The 16,624-nt window shown below is 42.1% G+C and overlaps 1 protein-coding gene across 5 annotated transcripts in view; it reads left to right on the top strand.

Annotated features, from left to right (window-relative positions):
• CEP57L1 (centrosomal protein 57 like 1) overlaps window positions 1-16,624 on the top strand; it is a 44,674-nt gene that overhangs the window by 23,208 nt on the left and 4,842 nt on the right. For 3 of the 5 annotated variants that reach the window (XM_077289582.1, XM_077289583.1, XM_077289580.1), the window contains exons 2-8: window positions 3,145-3,325; window positions 4,275-4,451; window positions 8,808-8,929; window positions 9,225-9,323; window positions 10,584-10,661; window positions 15,621-15,713; window positions 16,529-16,612. In XM_077289582.1, the coding sequence (XP_077145697.1) occupies window positions 3,151-3,325; window positions 4,275-4,451; window positions 8,808-8,929; window positions 9,225-9,323; window positions 10,584-10,661; window positions 15,621-15,713; window positions 16,529-16,612 (828 nt within the window). In that variant the 5' untranslated portion in view covers window positions 3,145-3,150. The remainder of the gene's footprint in view (window positions 1-3,144; window positions 3,326-4,274; window positions 4,452-8,807; window positions 8,930-9,224; window positions 9,324-10,583; window positions 10,662-15,620; window positions 15,714-16,528; window positions 16,613-16,624) is intronic. The other 2 variants (XM_077289584.1, XM_077289581.1) reach the window with 1 other exon arrangement.

Below are 16,624 nucleotides of genomic sequence, written 5' to 3'. Positions count from 1 at the left end.
TTTTAATACTGATGATTTTGGCATACAACTCCTGATAACCCAAAAAACCTGTCTCAATAAATTAGCATATTTCACCCGTCCAATCAAATAAAAGTGTTTTTTAATACCAAACAAAAAAACCATCAAATAATAATGTTCAGTTATGCACTCAATACTTGGTCGGGAATCCTTTGGCAGAAATGACTGCTTCAATGCGGCGTGGCATGGAGGCAATCAGCCTGTGACACTGCTGAGATGTTATGGAGGCCCAGGATGCTGCAATAGCGGCCTTAACCCCTTCCCGACATGTGACGGTATAGTACGTCACATGTCGGGACCCCCGCTTTGATGTGCGCTCCGGCGGTGAGCGCACATCAAAGTCGCGACATGTCAGCTTTACAGCTGACATGTGCGCGCAATAGCGGCGGGTGAAATCGCGATCACCCGCCGCTATTAACTAGTTAAATGCCGCTGTCAAACGCAGACAGCGGCATTTAACTACCGCATCCGGCCGTGCGGCCGGATATGAGCGCATCGCCGACCCCTGTCACATGATCGGGGGTCGGCGATGCTCCTCCATTGTAACCATAGAGGTCCTTGAGACCTCTATGGTTACTGATTGCCGGTGGCTGTGAGCGCCCCCCTGTGGTCGGCGCTCACAGCACACCTGCATTTTAGCTACATAACAGCGATCTGATGATCGCTGTTATGTAGCAGAGCCGATCGGGCTGTGCCTGCTTCTAGCCTCCCATGGAGGCTATAGAAGCATGGCAAAAGTAAAAAAAAAAAAGTTTTTAAAAATGTGAAAAAAATAAAAACATAAAAGTTTAAATCACCCCCCTTTCGCCCCAATCAAAATAAAAATACAAAATAAATAAATAAAAAAACCTACACATATTTGGTATCGCCGCGTTCAGAATCGCCCGATCTATCAATTAAAAAAAAGCATTAACCTGATCGCTAAATGGCGTAATGAGAAAAAAATTCGAAACGCCAGATTTACGTTTTTTTGGTCGCCACGACATTGCATTAAAATGCAATAACGGGCGATCAAAAGAACGTATCTACACCAAAATGCTATAATTAAAAACGCCAGCTCGGCACGCAAAAAATAAGCCCTCACCTGACCCCAGATCACGAAAAATGGAGACGCTACGAGTATCGGAAAATGGCGCAATTTTGTTTTGTTTTTTGCAAAGTTTGGAATTTTTTTTCACCACTTAGGTGAAAAATAACCTAGTCATGTTAGGTGTCTATGAACTCGTAGTGACCTGGAGAATCATAATAACAGGTCAGTTTTAGCATTTAGTGAACCTAGCAAAATAGGCAAGCAAAAAACAAGTGTGGGATTGCACTTTTTTTGCAATTTCACTGCACTTGGAATTTTTTTCCCGTTTTCTAGTACACGACATGCTAAAACCAATGATGTCGTTCAAAAGTACAACTCGTCCCGCAAAAAATAAGCCCTCACATGGCCAAATTGACGGAAAAATAAAAAAGTTATGGCTCTGGGAAGGAGGGGAGCGAAAAACGAAAACGGAAAAACGGAAAAAGCTCCGGGGGTGAAGGGGTTAAGCTCATCCAGAGTGTTGGGTCTTGCGTCTCTCAACTTTCTCTTCACAATATCCCACAGATTCTCTATGGGGTTCAGGTCAGGAGAGTTGGCAGGCCAATTGAGCACAGTAATACCATGGTCAGTAAACCATTTACCAGTGGTTTTGGCACTGTGAGCAGGTGCCAGGTCGTGCTGAAAAATGAAATCTTCATCTCCATAAAGCATTTCAGCATTTCCCCAGGTAAAGCCACTTTTGAACCATAAACAGCGGCAGAAGCGCCTGACCTGGGCTACAGAGAAGCAGCACTGGACTGTTGCTAAGTGGTCCCAAGTACTTTTTTCTGATGAAAGCAAATTTTGCATGTCATTCGGAAATCAAGGTGCCAGAGTCTGGAGGAAGACTGGGGAGAAGGAAATGCCAAAATGCCTGAAGTCCAGTGTCAAGTACCCACAGTCAGTGATGGTGTGGGGTGCCATGTCAGCTGCTGGTGTTGGTCCACTGTGTTTCATCAAGGGCAGGGTCAATGCAGCTAGCTATCAGGAGATTTTGGAGCACTTCATGCTTCCTGGCACCTGCTCACAGTGCCAAAACCACTGGTAAATGGTTTACTGACCATGGTATTACTGTGCTCAATTGGCCTGCCAACTCTCCTGACCTGAACCCCATAGAGAATCTGTGGGATATTGTGAAGAGAAAGTTGAGAGACGCAAGACCCAACACTCTGGATGAGCTTAAGGCCGCTATTGAAGCATCCTGGGCCTCCATAACATCTCAGCAGTGTCACAGGCTGATTGCCTCCATGCCACGCCGCATTGAAGCAGTCATTTCTGCCAAAGGATTCCCGACCAAGTATTGAGTGCATAACTGAACATTATTATTTGATGGTTTTTTTGTTTGTTATTAAAAAACACTTTTATTTGATTGGACGGGTGAAATATGCTAATTTATTGAGACAGGTTTTTTGGGTTATCAGGAGTTGTATGCCAAAATCATCAGTATTAAAACAATAAAAGACCTGACAAATTTCAGTTGGTGGATAATGAATCTATAATATATGAAAGTTTAATTGTAATCATTACATTATGGTAAATAATGAAATTTTACACTATATGCTAATTTTTTGAGAAGGACCTGTATATACCTGAGGATTACCTAGATTTAAAAAATTCTAACTAAAGTACTTTTACAGAAAATAGACAACAAGTAACCTGACGGGCCTGCGAGGCCCCAGGTATGCGTTCTAGGGTTAAAAAAAAAAAAATCGTGTCTAAAGAAGCGACAGGTCCTTTTTAAAGGGAACCTGACAGCTGATTCATGCTGCTGAAACCAGGGACAGCATGAATAGGATAGGGTTTGAAGGCAGATTCTTCCCGCACTGCTCCAGGTGACTGACAGGTCTCTAGCTAAGCACACAAATGGTAGTACTTTCAATCAGCTAGAGCAGCGCAGTGAGAAGGTTCTTTAAACTATACCTTATCTGCAATGTCAGAGCGTTTCAGAAAAATGTATGCCTGACTGCAATTATGCCTTCTACCTTTTTTTTTTTTTTTTTTTTTTTTTTAATTAATCCATTATTTCTATTTTAATTTTTCATTTGCTTTATTTATAGCCTAAAATGGATTCTGTGCTGAAGGACAGTTACCTAGCCAGCTTTTGCTACCCTCCTAATTCTATTCCAGTTTCGGATCTTCTTGAATCAAAATCTTCATCTTCAAGAAAAATGATATCCTCTGGTTTAAATCACCACAGTCCTCAGCCATATGATATACTGGAGGCTCCAAACAGCTCAGGTAAAATCAGAGGTTTACAAAAGTGGGATTTTCTGCTCTTTATTATGCAAAAAGAGCTATTTGCTAAGGCTACTTTCACACTAGCGTCGTGCACTGCACGTCGCAATGCGTCATTTTGCAAAAAAAAAACTCATCCTGCAAAAGTGCTTGCAGGATGCGTTTTTTCTCCATAGACTTATATTAGCGATGCATTGCCACACGTCGCAACCGTTGTGCGACGGTTGCGTCGGACCGTCGCCACCAAAAACGTTGCTTGTAACGTTTTTTGGTGCGTCGTCTGCAGCATTTCCGACCGCGCATGCGCGGCCGGAACTCCGCCCCCTCCTCCCCGCACCTCACTATGGGGCAGCGGATGCGTTGGAAAACTGCATCCGCTGCCCCCGTCACAGCTAGCGTCGGTGCGCTGCAACGTCGCATAGCGACGTGCAGTGCACGACGCTAGTGTAAAAGTAGCCTTAGTCCTCTTGACATCTACATGTGCTAGGTAATGTCTGCTACACTGCTAAGGCTAGCCATGCACATTGGCTGATCAGGCACGTGCCACATAGACATCTGATTGCCATGTCTCCTGGCTTATACACACACTGGTGGCTGAGTTTGCATGTAATCTGCATGGAAAGAGGGGACTAAGCTACTACCAGGCTCTTGTAGCCTGGGTTATCTCTCCTGAAAGCTAAAAGATTGGGTATGTTGAAATCCAAGAGCCTGATGCTTCACTTCTCTATCATCTCCGGTTGGGGATAGTCGGTAGGCCTCTATAGACATTAGATGGTAGACCGTTACCACTGAAATTGGAAGTTCTGGTGCCATTAATGTAATCTATGTGTGACCAGCTTCCATTTCTCCATACACATAATATAGCATTTATTTGTACATCATTATGTTATTTTTGGGTTATTTTTAAATGATCCCATTTTTATGACGAGAAGTTGAACTTTTAACAAAACAGCTCTTGTGTCCGCACTGAAGACTCTTCAGGAGAAGATTTCCCGGCTGGAACTAGAAAAGTCTAAAGCCCCTAACCACTTACCAAGCATACCTGTGGAGACAGTGGAGCATAAAAAGGTTTGGTTTAGCAAAGAAAAGACCGACTCTGCTCAGCATGAAGCCGTAATGCATAAAAGTGGTAAGTTCTATATTCAGTGAAGTTTCTTGAGCCTAAAATGTATTAGATATGTGTTGGTTCATACAAGGTCAGCAAGGCTCGTGTGTAGAGATGAGCAGATCGCTGCACGCAACCATGGTCAAGGTCCATGCTGACTATGGATAGGAGCTGCGTGAACTTCCTGAGCGTCCTGATTCTCCGCAGTGTTTGACTCACTGACCTGGTGTGACGTCATCTATGCAACATACAGTGTACAGGTGCCGACTGGCCAGCCCAGCAAATCATAAGCTGATCCCGATGGGTAAGGAAATTCATGCAGCTCCTATGTACAACCAAAGACCACTGGCCTGGACCAGGGTTGCACAAGGTGATTCGTTCATCTCTACTCTCATGGATTACATAGTATGCTAGCCTTTAGATACTTCTAAATGGTCAGCAACAAAGGTACTCTTCAGTCATCGTTGTCTGTCTAAAGTACATACAGTTACATCCATATATAGTTGGACTGAGACAAAAATTTTCAAATTTTGGTTATAGACATTACCACAATGAATTTTAAACAAAACAATTCAGATGCAGTTGAAGTTCAGACTTTCAGCTTTCATTTGAGGGTATCCACATTAAAATTGGATGAAGGGTTTAGGAGTTTCAGCTCCTTAACATGTGCCACCCTGTTTTTAAAGGGACCAAAAGTAATTGGACAATTGACTCCAAGGCTATTTCATGGGCAGGTATGGGCAATCCCTTCGTTATGTCATTCTCAATTAAGCAGATAAAAGGCCTGGAGTTGATTTGAGGTGTGGTGCTTGCATTTGGTTTGGCTGTGAAGTAAACATGCGGTCAAAGGAGCTTTCCATGCAAATGAAACAAGCCATCCTTAAGCTGCGAAAACAGAAAAAAACAAGCCGAGAAATTGCTACAATATTAGGAGTGGCAAAATCTACAGTTTGGTACATCCTGAGAAAGAAAGAAAGCACTGGTGAACTCATCAATGCAAAAAGACCTGGGCGCCCACGGAAGACAACAGTGGTGGATGATCGCAGAATAATCTCCATGGTGAAGAGAAACCCCTTCACAACAGCCAACCAAGTGAACAACACTCTCCAGGAGGTCGGCGTATCAATATCCAAATCTACCATAAAGAGAAGACTGCATGAAAGTAAATACAGAGGGTTCACTGCACGGTGCAAGCCACTCATAAGCATCAAGAATAAAAAGGCTAGACTGGACTTTGCTAAAAAAAAATCTAAAAAAGCCAGCACAGTTCTGGAAGAACATTCTTTGGACAGATGAAACCAAGATCAGCCTCTACCAGAATGATGGAAAGAGAAAAGTATGGCGAAGGCGTGGTACAGCTCATGATCCAAAGCATACCACATCATCTGTAAAACACGGCGGAGGCAGTGTGATGGCTTGGGCATGCATGGTTGCCAGTGGCACTGGGTCACTAGTGTTTATTGATGATGTGAGACAGGACAGAAGCAGCCGAATGAATTCTGAGGTATTCAGAGCCATACTGTGTGCTCAGATCCAGCCAAATGCAGCCAAACTGATTGGTCGTCGTTTCATACTACAGATGGACAATGACCCAAAACATGAAGCCAAAGCAACCCAGGAGTCTATTAAAGCAAAGAAGTGGAATATTCTTGAATGGCCAAGTCAGCCACCTGATCTCAACCCAATTGAGCATGCATTTCACTTGTTAAAGACTAAACTTCAGACAGAAAGGCCCACAAACAAACAGCAACTGAAAACCGCCGCAGTGAAGGCCTGGCAGAGCATCAAAAAGGAGGAAACACAGCGACTGGTGATGTCCATGAGTGCAAGACTTCAGGCAGTCATTGCCAGCCAAGGGTTTTCAACCAAGTAATAGAAATGAACATTTTATTTAAAATTATTGAATCTGTCCAATTACTTTTGGTCCCTTTAAAAACAGGGTGGCACATGTTAAGGAGCTGAAACTCCTAAACCCTTCATCCAATTTTAAAGGGGAAACCCTCAAATGAAAGCTGAAAGTCTGAACTTCAACTGCATCTGAATTGTTTTGTTTAAAATTAATTGTGGTAATGTCTATAACCAAAATTAGTAAATATAAGTAAACTGACTGAACAGCAATCTAGTCTGAACTGGTGCATAACCAAAAAAGTCTTACATAGCAAATAGATCAATGGCTGCACTCAACTGTACTAAAGCAAGGAAATGTGCGATACATGAAATGTGAATAGCATAATGGCTTGTGAAATCTATGAAAAAACACATGAGATGCTTAGCACAAGATTTGGCCAAAAAATGTGAGCACATCCACCAAACGTCAAGGTAATCTCAAATCGGATGGGTACCTGACCTGACTGCCTAGTGTGAACACTTACCTATGGCTAATAACATGGTAAAGCCTGCATTTATCGGAAGGTCAGAAACAACTGTGTTTGGATGTAATTAAAATCTCATTTTTGGGCCAAATCTTGTGCTAAGCATCTCGTGTGTTTTTTCATAGATTTCACAAGCCATTAAGCTATTCACATTTCATGTATCGCACATTTCCTTGCTTTAGTACAGTTGAGTGCAGCCATTGATCTAGTTGCTATGTAAGACTTTTTTGGTTATGCACCAGTTCAGACTAGATTGCTATTCAGTCAGTTTTCCTATATTTACTATGTACTATTTTTTTCTGACTTGAACGCCCCGCCCTTCACCATGCTGTGATTTTAATTACATCCAAACACAGTTGGTTCTGACCTTCCTATAAATGCAGGCTTTACCATGTTATTAGCCATTGGTAAGTGTTCACACTAGGCAGTCAGGTCAGGGACCCATCCGATTTGAGATTACCTTAACGTTGGTGGATGGGCTCACATTTTTTGGCCAAGTCTTGTGCTAAGCATCTCATGTGTTTTTTCATAGATTTCACAAGCCATTAAGCTATTCACATTTCATGTATCGCACATTTCTTTGCTTTAGTACAGTTGAGTGCAGCCATTGATCTATTTGCTATATAACCAAAATTAGAAAAATGTTGTCCCTGTCCAAATATATATGGACTTAACTGTACATGGAGCCAAAACATGTCAGAATTTTGATTTAAAAAAAAAAAAAAGGCATAGTTAACATAGGAATAGAGGTAGCTGAGACCCTTGTGCCCTTGCATGAGAAGACACCATTTTTTTTTTTATAAATTACACATAATGGGTAGGGAGCACTGTTCTAGACTTTGGACTGTCATGCTGCAGCAATGCAGGTATGTGCAGACTCCATGAAGGAAAGTGGGTGACAGAAAAAGAGGTCACACTTACCACACCGCAGCCCGGTGCCCGCTGCACTGCGCCACCAGGTGGTGACAGAGAGTGGTCAAAACAAGCCAAGTCCGTAACAGTCGGTAAGCGTATAGTTTAAAGGGGAGAAACAGAACTCGTGGTCAATTTACAAGCCGAGGGTCCGAACCAGCCGGGAGCAAAAGTACCAGAGACGTGAGACAGAGAACGGAGTCAGAGTAAGCCAAAAGGTCAAAAAGCCAGACAGATGTGTGGTAACAGAAACGGGAAGCAGGAGGCAAAGTCAGAGTCTTAGCCGGGTCACAAACGGAGGGGATACACACCAGAGTCAACCTAGGTCGGGTACAGGAGACAGGGCAGGTACAGGTAAGGGAGGTCAGAGGCAAAAGGAACACGGGGGTATCTCAGGTAGCAGTCTCAGCAAGCCAAAAACTATCACTGACACAAGCTGCCAGCAAGAGAACCAATAAATAGCCACTCCCAAATCAAAGAGAGGCAGGAATAGTTAACCCCACCATGACCAGGCCGGAGCAGGGGAAAAATGGCAAACTCCGACCCGGATCATGACAGGACTAAGCCCAGATACTCAGTGTATGTCCTAGAGTACTCAAATGTAGCTATATAGCATGGGTCTTCAGTTCTTATGTATTAGTTTATCAGACAGCAAAAAATGTGGAAAGTAGTCCAATTATACATCTACATTGTAAGGTGGGAATAGCAGTTACACTCATCTGAATCCATCTTTAGTGTATTTCCCAGTCCGTGTTTGGCCTGCTGGACTTCTATGACCGGTCTCCAAATCCCAAATTTACAGCTTGATGTGTGTTTTCGATGCTGCATGTTTGGGTCAGGAGTCCCAGTCTGGGCATTGCAACCCAAATATAAGCCATGAAATACACCACTCTGAACCCGGCCTAAGAGTGCCTTTGTACTTGTCTTTTGGAAGGGTGGTGAGGGGTACTAGCCCATTATAGGACAGCAGTGTAAAAAATGGTGGTAATTGGGGGTTCTTTGTAAAGATGTTGCAGTGGAGTCAAGGAGCACCTTAAGATTCTCCCATGTTGATGCTTCCTAAATTATTTGCCATTGTTTCTTTTCACAATATTAGATGTAATAACCCAGCTAAATGCTGCTGAAGAACGTTGCTTGCTTCTCGAGAAGCAGTTATGCTATATGAGGAAAATGGTTCTGCATGCAGAAGTGGATAAGAACACCATTATGGATCAGCAGGTACCTTTGCATGTAACATCAGTTACATCTAATATAAATGTAATGGTACAGAGGGGAATTAATGTGAGTTTCCTAAGTGTGTGTGTGTATAATGTCTGTGTGTATCCCATTCTCTACATAACCCTCGGGATGTCTCTTGTGCTAATATTAACTCATTATTAATGCACTGTAATTTTAATCGCAGTAATCAAGAGCATCGGACCTGTTCTGTGCAGATAGTTACTCACCTAGACATACGGGCTCTGCAGAGATGAGAACAGTTACATTGAAATGGCCTTTTTCCATGTATCCATAGGCTTTTCTAAAGAAAGACAATATACAGGACAAGCTGGAAAAACTTGAGTTATTAGAAAAAGAATGTCTCCGACTCACAGCCACTCAGCAGATTGCAGAAGTAAGACATCTGGCTATATTGTAATATTTTTTGTCACATTGCACTAATTCTTAATTAGATTTTTAAAAGGAATCTGTCACCAGTAGAGATGAGCAGATCAGGCAAAATTTGAATTCACCTGTTCGCACGGTTTCTCTTGGGAATTTTCTTTGGCGAGCGAGCTATTCTAATCAAATGTAATGTCCCTTTATATCGTCCGGTTTCTCTCCAGAACCCAGAACATGAAAAAAACATAACATGTAAAAAAAAAAAAAAAATTGTTATTCTCTCCGTCCATTTTTCTGACAACCCCCCCCCCCCCCCCGATACTCACCGCCACCCATATAGTCCTCACCACATCGTCTGATTCGCTGCCGCTCGTGTTGGTATTTTCTGTTCTCTCATACTGTGCAGAACTTCCGGGTATCAGATTGCCTAGGAAGGGTTCTGCTCAGGTGTGCGGGAGGTCAATGGTATTGTGCTGTGATTTTTCTTGGGCTTGGGAGGAACTCTCCTGAGCGCCATGTCACTCGAAAGACCCGAAGATGACCTCATGAGTGCAGAGGGGCCGGAGATGTGAGTGGTAAGGGGAGTATAAAGATTTGTTTACTTTTTGATGGCCTGTTATGGCTCAGAAAAATGAGGGCCAGCAACTGCAGTTTTTGCTGAATCTTGCACATACGTCAATTAAAAAAAAATCTGCAGTTTGGCAAATTTTATTGGTTCATCTCTATTCACCTAATCTGAGAGCAGCATAATTTAGAGACCGAGATCCTGATTCTGGTGATGTCACTTACTGGACTGTTTGCTCCGGTTTTGATCAAGTAAGCAGGAGATTGTCACTAGAGGACTAGTAAATCTGCTGTCCTGTAGTCCTCCATATTCATGAGCTCTATATAACCCCACCCACACCACTGATTGGACAGTGTTCACAGAAAACTGCCAATTAGTGTTGGGGGCGTGTCTATACAGAGAACTAATAGATCTGCAGCAGGCGAAAACTGCAGTAAGTAGCCAGGCAAGTGCTACATTGCTGGAATTTGGGTCTCTGCCCTTACATCATGCTGCTCTCAAATGGGGTTACAAAATCCCTTTAAATCTGTAGTGGGGCTCAGGATGTGGCTTGAAATCTAAAATATTTTTCACCTCTCACTCATATTGGTATAATATTACATTCAGTGAGTACAGTAATAATCTAAGATGCAAAATAATTGCACATTAGCAGAATAAATGTGTTGCTGTATGTAGAGTTTGATGCAGAAAACTATTCTATCCCTTCAGAGCAAAATTCATCAACTAGAGGAAAAATTACATGCAGAGGAAAAACATCGAAAATTACTGCAGGACAAAGTATTCCAGGTTAGTGAAATCAATAGGCTCATTTTCAGTAGTCATTCTTCATGCTCACAGTAAAATATGAGAGTAATTTGGGATATTTTTGTCAGATCTTCTAGTTTCAGATTGCAACACTTAAAGCAAACTGGAAAATATACAAAGACTGGGGTTTTATGGCTGCATCAATCAAACCATTCTAGGAGCAGAGCTCAGGGACACTTACCGTATATACTCTAGTATAAGCCGAGAATTTCAGCCCATTTTTTTAGGCTGAAAGTGCCCCTCTCGTCTTATACTCGAGTCATACCCAGGGGTTGGCAGGGGAGGGGGAGCGGAGCTGTGTAATAATACTCACCTGCTCCCTTCGCAGTCCCTGGACGTCCCTGGTTCTCCGGCGCCGGCAGCTTCTTCCTGTAGTGAGCGGTCACAAGGTACCGCTCATTACAGTAATGAATATGGACCCCACTCCTCTCCCATAGGGGTGGAGCCGCATATTCATTACTGTAATGAGCGGTACCATGTGACCGCTCAATACAGGAAGAAGCTGCCAGCGCCGGACAACCAGGGACCGCGCCAGGAGCAGGTGAGTATAATGGGGGCATATTCACCTGCTCCCCGTTCCGCCGCTGCGTCTTCCCCATCCTCAGGTCAGAGGGCGCGGTGACACGATTAGTGTGCGTGCCACCCTCGGCCTGAACAGTCAGTGCAGAGGACGGGGAAGACACAGCGGCGCCGACGGTGGAACGGGGAGCAGGTGACTATAGCAAGTGCCGGGGCCCGAGAGGTGAGTATGTCTTTTTTAATCGCAGCAACAGCATATGGGGCAAATGTCTGTATGGAGCATCTTATGGGACCATGTGCTGCATTACATGGGGCAAATATCTGTATGGAGCATCTTATGGGGACATGTGCTGCATTATATGGGACAAATATCTGTATGGAGCATCTTATAGGGCCATGTGCAGCATTATATGGGACAAATATCTGTATGGGGCCATGTGCAGCATTTATATGGGGCAAATATCTGTATGGAGCATCTTATGGGGCCATGTGCAGCATTATATGGGGCAATTATCTGTATGGAGCATCTTATAGGGCCATAATCAGCATTTGTGCAGCATTATACGGGGCAAATGTGTCTATGGAGCATCTTATGGGCCATAATCAGCATTTGTGGAGCATTATATGGGGCATATTTTAATATGGAGCATCTTATGGGGCCATCATGAACTGCATGGAGCATCATATGGGGCGTATTTTGTATATTCCAGGTCAGTACAATTTTATTTTTTTTTAATTTTCTATATTTTTGAAGAGAGAAAGGGGAAGGTGATTTTAACACATTTTATATATATATATATATATATATATATATATATATATATATATATATATATATATATATATATATATATATATATATATATATATATACACATACAGTCATATGAAAAAGTTTGGGCACCCCTATTAATCTTAAGCTTAACCCCTTCCCGACATGTGACGGTATAGTACGTCACATGTCGGGACCCCCGCTTTGATGTGCGCTCCGGCGGTGAGCGCACATCAAAGTCGCGACATGTCAGCTGTTTTTTACAGCTGACATGTGCGCGCAATAGCGGCGGGTGAAATCGCGATCACCCGCCGCTATTAACTAGTTAAATGCCGCTGTCAAACTCAGACAGCGGCATTTAACTACCGCATCCGGCCGTGCGGCCGGATATGAGCGCATCGCCGACCCCCGTCACATGATCGGGGGTCGGCGATGTGTCAGGAAGGTAACCATAGAGGTCCTTGAGACCTCTATGGTTACTGATTGCCGGTGGCTGTGAGCGCCACCCTGTGGTCGGCGCTCACAGCACACCTGCAAATCTGCTGTGTAGCAGCGATCTTATGATCGGTGCTGCATAGCAGAGCCGATCGGGCTGTGCCTGCTTCTAGCCTCCCATGGAGGCTATAGAAGCATGGCAAAAGTAAAAAAAAAAAGTTTTTAAAAATGTGAAAAAAATAAAAAAAATATAAAAGTTTAAATCACCCCCCTTTCGCCCCAATCAAAATAAATCAATAAAAAAAAAAACCAACCTACACATATTTGGTATCGCCGCGTTCAGAATCGCCCGATCTATCAATAAAAAAAAAGCATTAACCTGATCGCTATATGGCGTAATGAGAAAAAAATTCGAAACGCCAGATTTACGTTTTTTTGGTCGCCACGACATTGCATTAAAATGCAATAACGGGCGATCAAAAGAACGTATCTACACCAAAATGCTATCATTAAAAACGCCAGCTCGGCACGCAAAAAATAAGCCCTCACCTGACCCCAGATCACGAAAAATGGAGACGCTACGAGTATCGGAAAATGGCGCAATTTTGTTTTGTTTTGTTTTTTGCAAAGTTTGGAATTTTTTTTCACCACTTAGGTGAAAAATAACCTAGTCATGTTAGGTGTCTATAAACTCGTAGTGACCTGGAGAATCATAATGGCAGGTCAGTTTTAGCATTTAGTGAACCTAGCAAAATAGGCAAGCAAAAAACAAGTGTGGGATTGCACTTTTTATGCAATTTCACTGCACTTGGAATTTTTTTCCCGTTTTCTAGTACACGACATGCTAAAACCAATGATGTCGTTCAAAAGTACAACTCGTCCCGCAAAAAATAAGCCCTCACATGGCCAAATTGACGGAAAAATAAAAAAGTTATGGCTCTGGGAAGGAGGGTAGCGAAAAACGAAAATGGAAAAACGGAAAAAGCTCCGGGGGTGAAGGGGTTAATGTTGTATAAAAATTGTTTTTTTTGCAACAGCTATTTCAGTGTCATATATCTAATAACTGTTGGACACAGTAATGTTTCTGCCTTGAAATGAGGTTTATTGTACTAACAGAAAATGTGCAATCTGCATTCAAACAAAATTTGACAGCTGCATAAGTATGGGCACCCTTATCATTTTCTTGTTTTAAATACTCCTACCTACTTTTTACTGACTTACTAAAGCACTTTTTTTGGTTTTGTAACCTCATTGAGTTTTGAACTTCATAGCTAGGTGTATGCAATCATGAGAAAAGCTACTTAAAGTGGCCACTTGCAAGTTGTTCTCCTGTTTGAATCTCCTCAGAAGAGTGGCATCATGGGCTCCTCAAAACAACTGTCAAATGATCTGAAAACAAAGATTATTCAACATAGTTGTTCAGGGGAAGGATACAAAAAGCTGTCTCAGAGATTTAACCTGTCAATTTCCACTGTGAGGAACATAGTAAGGAAATGGAAGAACACAGGTACAGTTCTTGCTAAGGCCAGAAGTGGCAGGACAAGAAAAACATCAGAAATGCAGAGAAGAAGAATGGTGAAATCAGTCAAGGACAATCCTCAGACCATCTCCAGAGAGCTGCAGCATCAACTTGCTGCAGATGGTGTCACTGTGCATCTGTCAACTATACAACGCACTTTGTTTTTTTGCCGCCATGCATAACGCCTTTTTGGATTACCAAACAACTCAATCTTGGTTTCATGAGTCCACAGGACCTTCTTCCAAAAAGAAATTGGCTTCTCCAAATGTGCTTTTGCATACCTCAGCCGACTCTGTTTGTGGCGTGCTTGCAGAAACGGCTTCTTTTGCATCACTCTCCCATACAGCTTCTCCTTGTGCAAAGTGCGTTGTATAGTTGACCGATGCATAGTGACACCATCTGCAGCAAGTTGATGCTGCAGCTCTCTGGAGATGGTCTGAGGATTGTCCTTGACTGATTTCACCATTCTTCTTCTCTGCATTTCTGATGTTTTTCTTGTCCTGCCACTTCTGGCCTTAGCAAGAACTGTACCTGTGTTCTTCCATTTCCTTACTATGTTCCTCACAGTGGAAATTGACAGGTTAAATCTCTGAGACCGCTTTTTGTATCCTTCCCCTGAACAACTATGTTGAATAATCTTTGTTTTCAGATCAGTTGACAGTTGTTTTGAGGAGCCCATGATGCCACTCTTCAGAGGAGATTCAAACAGGAGAACAACTTGCAAGTGGCCACTTTAAGTAGCTTTTCTCATGATTGCATACACCTAGCTATGAAGTTCAAAACTCAATGAGGATACAAAACCAAAAAAAGTGCTTTAGTAAGTCAGTAAAAAGTAGGTAGGAGTATTTAAAACAAGAAAATGATAAGGGTGCCCATACTTATGCACCTGTCAAATTTTGTTTGAATGCAGATTGCACATTTTCTGTTAGTACAATAAACCTCATTTCAAGGCAGAAACATTACTGTGTCCAACAGTTATTAGATATATGAAACTGAAATAGCTGTTGCAAAAAAAACAATTTTTATACAACATTAAGCTTAAGATTAATAGGGGTGCCCAAACTTTTTCATATGACTGTGTATATATATATATATATATATATATATATATATATATATTTATTATTATCTTGAACCTGTGATGGTTTGATCACTCATCCCAATATCACAGTGTTGCAGTGTATAGTGAAATTGCCGATTATATGTGGGGTTCAGCCTGTGGCTGAGCTTCACTGGAGGAGTTGGCAATTATGGGTAACTTCAGCTGGACCCCGTTTTCCCATATTGTCCCATTAATGCCCTGCGTTGCGGCCAGTCAGTGGGAGCCGGTTTGCCTCGGCAATGACATCTTTTAAATGCTGCCTTCAGAGACTGCTAAACTGTGGCGATCAGAGCAAGCTCCAGTCACTACTATGTGACGTTGCTGACATAATCTGCATGCTATGAAGAAGGCTTGGGGCTTTGATATATATATTTTGCCTTAATTCCTCTAATATATGGGAATAAGACTCTAGAGAACCTAAATTGAATGTGCAGGGAAATAGAAACTTGAAAACCTGGTCAAACTCTTCCTCCAAGTGATCAGGCAAGAGACCAAGTAGACCATGAGGTGATTTCCAAGGGCTTTTCTCAAAACAGCTTGATTAAAATGATAATGTTGGAGGTCGTAATATAACAAGAATTATCTGATTTTTAGCTGGAAACTGTCCCCGAAGTGAATCCAATACTGGCATCAGCATCTGCTGAAAATACTTCCCAAAAGAAGGTAAAGAAAAAGAAGCCTTTGCAGGTAAAAAAAAAAAAACCCTGTTAAACATGGCCAAGCTTTTGGAAGTGCCACCAGAGGAGTCTTTACATGATTGTAGTGGCAGTAATGAAAACGACCAAGATTTTATGACTACCGCTGCACACCATTTTACACCTAAAATTCCTAGACATAGTTTTATTTTGCACAGATTCTGAGATTAAAAGGGTATTCCCATCTCCAAGATCTATCCCAGTATGTAATAGGAGTAATAATAATATTGGCAAATACAGTACCTCCAATTTGGAATGTAGTATAGTTCTTCTGATTCATTCATATAGTTAATTGTTAGTGGTCATAATCATAAGTATCTACTGTAAGTTACTGCAATGTTCTGCACATGGGGTAAGTGGCATAGCAAATCAGAAGAACTATACTACTTTTCTAATTGGAGGTATTTGCTAATATTGTTGTTACACCTACATATTGGGATAGGGTCTAGGAGATGTCGAAAAAAACACATCTTTAGTGTTCTAGTAAGCGACTCTACAGAAACTGAAATGAATTGTGATCAGTGCACCCTTGGTGTGGCAAAAAGGCTCAGTGAAACTTCCTGCCCACTGGTTTTGCATATCCACGCCACCTCCCTCACTGGTGACTGACGGCTAGTAATTTCAAGGAATCATTAAAGAGCGACTGGATAAAGGAGTTAAATGTGACCCAAAATGTTTTCTTACAAGGAAAACAAGTGTTTATCAAAAAGACGAATCAGGAGATCTAACAGATCCTTTTTGATATAGACTAGATCTACTGTTGCTTATAAAAAAATATATATATATATATATTTTTATTTTGTGTAGAAGAAACCTGCTGAAAGTAAAAGTAGTACATTGGAACCAAAGATTTCTGTGAAGGCAGGAGATCTACCATTTGTAGCCGGAAAGGTGAGGGCTGTT

The sequence above is a fragment of the Ranitomeya variabilis genome, chromosome 2 (assembly GCF_051348905.1).
Source record: "Ranitomeya variabilis isolate aRanVar5 chromosome 2, aRanVar5.hap1, whole genome shotgun sequence".
NCBI lineage: Eukaryota > Metazoa > Chordata > Amphibia > Anura > Dendrobatidae > Ranitomeya > Ranitomeya variabilis.
This window is presented reverse-complemented; position numbering and strand designations above follow the sequence as displayed.